The sequence below is a fragment of the Hylobates moloch genome, unplaced genomic scaffold (genome assembly GCF_009828535.3).
Source record: "Hylobates moloch isolate HMO894 unplaced genomic scaffold, HMol_V3 SCAFFOLD_15, whole genome shotgun sequence".
Classification (NCBI taxonomy): domain Eukaryota; kingdom Metazoa; phylum Chordata; class Mammalia; order Primates; family Hylobatidae; genus Hylobates; species Hylobates moloch.
Genome location: NW_026652290.1, coordinates 8,052,752 through 8,059,134, shown reverse-complemented (window position 1 = coordinate 8,059,134; position 6,383 = coordinate 8,052,752). Strand labels below are relative to the sequence as shown.

The 6,383-nt window shown below is 56.7% G+C and overlaps 1 protein-coding gene across 6 annotated transcripts in view; it reads left to right on the top strand.

Moving 5' to 3' along the window:
• The first annotated feature begins 3,615 nt into the window (after positions 1 to 3,615).
• Positions 3,616 to 6,383, top strand: part of CSNK1D (casein kinase 1 delta) — a 32,184-nt gene continuing 29,416 nt past the window's right edge. For 3 of the 6 annotated variants that reach the window (XR_004252396.2, XR_004252395.2, XM_032178408.2), the window contains exon 1: positions 3,624 to 4,010. Coding sequence is in view for 4 of the 6 variants with exons in the window: in XM_032178408.2 (XP_032034299.1) it covers positions 3,935 to 4,010 (76 nt within the window). In the remaining 2 variants the exon portion in view is untranslated. Of the gene's footprint in view, positions 4,011 to 6,383 lie in introns of all 6 variants that reach the window. The other 3 variants (XM_032178404.2, XM_032178406.2, XM_032178407.2) reach the window with 2 other exon arrangements.

The window sequence follows — 6,383 nt, the reverse complement described above, 5'->3', positions numbered from 1 at the left end:
CTCCTGCCTCGGCCTCCCAAAGTGCTAGGATTACAGGCGTGAGCCACCGCGCCCAGCCTGATTCTTTCCCTTTGTTAGCAGATTCTAAATGAGTATCCATAAACTTTCCTCCTTCCCTGTTGCTATAGTTTGGGTGTTGGTCCCCTTCAAACCTCAGGTTAAAATTTGAGCCCCAGTGTTGGAGGTGTCTGGGTCACGGGGGCGGATTCCTCACGAATGGTTTGGTGCTGTCCTCTTGGTAATTAGTGAGTTTTCACTCTTACTAGTTCCAGCAAGAGGTGCTTTTAAAAACGCCTGCACGGCCAAGCGCGGTGCCTCACGCCTGTAATCTCAGCACTTTGGGAGGTCGAGGCGGGCGGATCACGAGGTCAGAAGTTCAAGATCAGCCTGACCAACATGGTGAAACCCCGTCTCTATAAAAATACAAAAAATAGCCAGGCATAGTGGCGCGTGCTTCTAATCCCAGATACTCAGGAGGCTGAGGCAGGAGAATCGCTTGAACCCGGGAGGCAGAGGTTGCAGTGAGCCGGCATCGCACTATTGTGCTCCAGCATGGGTGACAGAGCGAGACTCCATCTTAAAAAAAAAAAGAAAGGCCTGTACTTCCCCACTCCTCCAGCTCCCTCTCACACACGGCCTCCACACACTCCGGCTCCCTCTCGCACACCGTCTCCACACACTCCAGCTCCCCTTCACCTTCTGCCATGAGTGGAGGCAGCGGCAGCAAGGCCCTCACCAGAGACAGACGCCTGATCTTGAACTTTCGAGTCCTCAGCATCATCAGCTGTGTTAGGCTGTGGTTGCCTTGCTATAAAGAAATACTTAGGACTGGGCAATCTTAAAAGAAAAGAGGGCCAGGCACAGTAGCTCATGCCTGTGATCCCAGCACTCTGGAAGGCCGAGGTGGATGGATCACTTGAGCTCAGGAGTTTGAGACCAGTCTGGGCAACAGTAAGACCCCATGTCTACAAAAAATATGAAAAATTAGCCAGGCATGGTGGCGTGTGTCTGTAGTCCCAGCTACTCAGGAAGGTGAGGTGGGAGGATCACCTGAGCCCTGGAGGCAGAGGTTGCAGTGAGCTGAGATCACGCCACTGCACTCCAGCCTGGGCAACAGAGCGAGACCCTGTGTCAAAATAAATAAATAAATAAATAAATAAATACATAATGAAAAGAGGTTTACTTGGCTCCTGGTTCTGCAGGCTTTACAGGAGGCATGGTGCTGGCCTCTGCTCACATTCTGGGGAGGCCTCCGGAAGCTTCCGATCATGGTGAAAGGCAATGGGGGAGCAGGCACGTCACATGGCCAGAGTAGGAGCGAGCGAGCGAGCGAGTGAGCGAGAGAGGTGCCCCACACTGTTAAATAACCAGATCTCAGGAGAACTCACTATCTCAAGGACAGTAGCAAGGCGATGGTGCTAAACATTCCTGAGAAATCCACCCCCATGACCCAGCCACTTCCAGCCTTGGGGTTTACAATTCAACGTGAGGTTTAGTGGGGACAAATATACAAATTACATCATGATTCTCCATAAATTGCCCAGGCTCAGGTATTTCTTGATAGCAACAGTAAAGGAGCTAAGACACTGTGGCGTTCAGGAGTTGTATCAGGACGGGCCCGGGTGTGGGCTGGCCCTCATATGTCCTGCCGGAAGCTCAGGGGACTTTCTAGTCTGCAGGTCAGGACGCCCTTCTACGCCGAGATGTCCTGGTATCATCAAACCACCCCACAGATCATGCCTGGGGACTCTGCCTCACACGCCTGTTCCCAGCAGTCAACAGCCCCTCATCCCTCCCTCGTCACCACATCTGTGCAAGTGTCTCCTCTGTGACGGAGGCTGTTCCTTGGCAATGACCATCCTTGGCTTCAGCCCCCTGCTGACAGTTTTCTAGCTCAGAACCTGGCTCTGGCTGCAGGATGTCCTGTTCATGCCATGTCTGCGCCCTCTCTGTCTTCTCGGAAGGGGTGGTGTCATACCCTGGGCTACACACCTGCTTTGTCCTCCTCTCTTTGACACTGGGGCTCCAGGGCACCATTGTCCTCTTCCTTTGTCAGTTTGTTGTGGCTGGGGCTGGTGGTGGGGGAGCCACAGCAATCAGCCTGCCTCACCTTGCCCAACCCGTATGTTCCCAGGGCTCCTTGCCATCCCCACTACACCACAGCCCTGTCCGTGTGCACGGGTTATAGAGTCAAGACACAAACACACAACAGCCAGGCAGACGGGCACAGTATCTGCTGCAGCTGCATGAAGCTTGGGGCACTATGGGTGAAAAGAGCTAGAAATGTTGGGGCCATCAGAGCCCAGGAGGACCCGCCAAGGGAGGAGCAGCTGACAGGTGGGCAGGTGCCCCTGGTCAGGGACAGCAGGACTCCCCAGGAAGAAGGATCACAGCCACCTGTGGGAGAGCTGGACTCTGTTCATCAACAGAAAAGCCATGAGCGATTCCGCCAACAAGGTCAGTTTTATTCGTCTGGCAGCCCCCCACCCCCGGCTTCTGTAACTCAGAAACTGGGCAGTTCTGACTGCCCGTCCCTCATTAGTGACTGATGGTGGTCTGACCGGCGGCATCTCCTGTCTCCAGGCCCTGCTATGTAATTTCGGGAATGGATGCCCGCCTCCCCGACCTGACCTCCAGCTGTTTGGAGCTGAGGGGTGGAGAGGAAAGACTTGGGGGTGGAGAAAGGCGGACACCACTGTGGGGCCTGTTTTCCTCTTCTGCAGTGACCTCGACGAGGCTGCTGTCTCACTCACGCTGCGGTGCCCACACCACAGCCCAGGTATGCTAATGCGTCAAAACACACCTTCACCTGTTTCACGTTCTTGAGTTTCAGCGAGGATGTGACAGGTCTCGAGACACATGGACGTGGGACCATAGGAACAGGTTCTTCAAGGTCCGCATGCACCTGCAGCCTGGGGGGGGGCTTGTCTAAAGGGCTTTCTTCCCAGTGGTGGGAATCAAAGGCCCCGATCTTTGAAGCTGGCCATCAGCCTGAACGTCCACTCCTTGTTTTCTTTTGCAAGGAGGAACATTCAGATCCAACACAGATAAGAATGTTGACTCGGTCTCCAGGCCGCAGGGACTGGAGGGAGGCAGGTGGTCTGGCCTCGTTTTGTGAAAGGTGGTGGCTTTGCCCTCAACCTTCAGGCTGGACATCAGGACCTCCCAGGGCGCGGGCCTGCTCTGTCTCTGGCCTTAGGTGTCAGGAGGTAAGGCCGCAGATGCTAACGTCCTGGGATGCCCCAAGCCCCGGAACTGGCAGCCCAGTGAGGGGGTCTCACCTGTGTCCCCTGAGCCTGGCCTGTCACTCTGTCCACGCCTCAGCTACCTGTCCCCTCCTGCAAAGGGCACCGCCTGTCGCGAGGAACTCACCTGGCTTCCTCGACATCTCGGGGGACACACGAAAAGCCCCCGCGAGAGCAGTAGGAGCCTGCACGTGGAAGCGGCTGGTGGCCCGAGGTCCGGGGGTAATGGGAGGGCAGAGGGGCTGGGCACGGCGCAGGGTCGGGAGGAGGCCTGGAGCGCTCGCCCCGCCCGGCCCCGCCCCCGAGGGCCAGGCCCCGCCCCTGGAGCGCCGCGGCCCCGCCCCGCCGGGTTGCTAGGGGAAGTGACGTCACAGCGCGATGGCGGCGCCTCCTTTAGGCAGCTGAAAGGGGATTCAGGCCCGGAAGATCCGAGTCCATCCGCGGCGGGGAGAGGGCAAGCGGGACCGGCAGGGGCCGGAGCAGCGGCGGCGGCGCTCGGACTGTCCCATCCGCCCCGTATTGAGGCGCTGGGAGTGGCGGGGCGGCGGGAAAGCGATGGTGAAATCGGGGCCGTGAGGGGGGCGGAGCCGGCAGCCGGACCCGCAGTAGCGGCAGCAGCGGCGCCGCCTCCCGGAGTTCAGACCCAGGAAGCGGCCGGGAGGGCAGGAGCGAATCGGGCCGCTGCCGCCATGGAGCTGAGAGTCGGGAACAGGTACCGGCTGGGCCGGAAGATCGGCAGCGGCTCCTTCGGAGACATCTATCTCGGTGAGGCCCCGCCGCCCCCGCCTGCCGTTCGAAGACCCAGGCCCTGCGGCTGCCAAGACCAAGCGCGACCACGGAAGGAAGTGGTGGTCCCCGCGGGGTCTCCGTGCAAGTCCCGGCACCGCCGGGTCGTGGCCAGAACCCAACAGCCACTAGGCTAGCGCGGCCAGGGGTGGGGAGGGCAGTGAGGAGCGGCCGTGGGGGAGGGGCAGGGCCAGGTTGGAAGAGCAGGGTCTGGAGAGGGGAGGGTTGGCGGAGGAGGGGATAGGGGAGCTGACCCGGGGTGGGGCATGGTCTCTGGGGAGCCGACCCGGGTAGGGGTAGGGTCGTGGGGAGCGGACTCGGGAAGGGCTGGGTGGGGCGTGGAGAGGCGGGCCTGGGGGAGGGGCAGGGCGGGGGTGGGGGCAGTGGGCCGTGGGAGGGGAGGGGGCAGGGCTGGTGCCGCGGAGCGGGCGTCGGCTTCCTCCACGCCTAAGGTCACCGCAGTAAATAAAGGCCACGCTCTTTCTTCCGCAGCCCGGTCCGGGGCTGTCTGTCTCGCTCCTTAGAGGCTGCTCCTGCGTCTTGCATTCGTGGGGGAAAATGTCAGAAAGACCCAAATGCCGTGTGGATGGGGGGGGAGGAGTGGCCGGCTAGGAGCGGGGCTTGCCCTCCCGTTGGGAGTTCTCTCTGAACTGTGCCCCTTGGCCTTGGAGCGGTGACTGAGTGCAAATGAGCAAGGGTTAAGTTTAGGTGAATGTAGAGAAAGTCACACAGGGTTAAGTTGCTGGCAAAATGAGAGGCAGATGAAGTAGTTGTACTCATGAGGTGTCCTTTAGACTGTAACAGTCTCAAGGTAGATTTCAAAAACAATGGGATTAGAACGTTCTGGGTTGTGTCATATTTACAATGGAAAAATATGCACGTGAACACAAGTGTGATGAAAGGTTGGCTTAAATCTTCAAGTTTGTAATTTTTTTTTTCTTTTCTGAGACGGGGTTTTGCTCTTGTTGCCCAGGTTGGAGTGCAATGGTGCGATCTCGGCTCACCGCAACCTCCGCCTCCCAAGTTCAAGCGATTCTCCTGCCTCAGCCTCCCGAAAAGCTGGGATTACAGGCGCATGCCACCACGCCTGGCTAATTTTGTATTTTTAGTAGAGACGGAGTTTCTTCATGTTGGTCAGGCGGGTCTCGAACTCCCGACCTCAAGTGATCCTCCCACTTCGGCCTCCCAAAGTGCTGGGAAGCCACCGCGCCTGGCCCAAGTTTGTAATTTTAAAGTAACTTAATTTTCCGCACTTGTCAGTGGGATTGTGCAATGCACGAGTTATTCCAAGACCCCCTGAATTTGAGGGTATGTAGCCTGAGGCGGTATGCATGCAGAGGGGCTGCTGCAGACCTTTGAGGGGAGCTGTTTTCTGTTCCAGCAGTCCTAGCTTTGGGGTGTGTTTTAACTGAGGCACCTGTCAGCCAGGGTCAGGAATCCCCTGAGATGTCAGTAATGCCTCTGGTCATACCTTTTAGATGAAGCCACATGTGGACAAGTCCCCTGTTCTCACACTCTTCCCACTTGTCACCAGAGAGAGGACTCAGGACCCGGTGGGCTGACAGTGTTAGGAAGAATCCACACATATGGGTGGCTCATACTTTCGGTGCCTGGCTAACCTGCCAGGTAACCCTGTTACATGCCATATTGTTGCTTTTGAACCTGTACATATGTCTTAGTGGCCTGCTGAGTAAGCAGGCTTTAGACATTTGGGTTTGACTATTAAACATTTATACCAGGTGGTCAGCTGGATGTGTTCTTGGCAGTGTTTGGGAAGTCAGAGTGCTTGGTCAGTGGAAGTCGTTTGGCTTATTTATAGAACAATAGATTTTGGCGAAAGTTTTAACCCCAGGATCTGAGTTACACTGCAAAGCCAGTCCATTAACCACCTTTAGGCAGGCATCAAAAAGGAGTATTTTGGGCTGGGTGTGGTTGGCTCACGTCTGTAATCCCAGCACTTTGGGAAGCTGAGGCGGGCGGGTCACTTGAGGTCAGGAGTTCCAGACCAGCCTGGCCAACGTGGCGAAACCCCGTCTCTACTAAAAATACAAAAATTGGCCAGGCGTGGTGGTGGCTGCCTGTAATTCCAGCTACTTAGGAGGCTGAGGCACGAGAATTGCTTGAACCTGGGAGGCAGAGGTTGCAGTGAGCCAAGATCACACCACTGCACTCCAGCCTGGGCGACGGAGTGAGACACTGTCTCAAAAAAAAAAAAGTACTTTGAAACTATCTGTTCTCTCCTCTGAGACCTTGTCAAACAACTTTGTGCTTTCCGAAGATAGATTCAGACAAATTTTGGTGTGGTTGTCACCAAGTAATTCCAGAGGTGGAGTGTGGAAGGCTGTCTCCTCA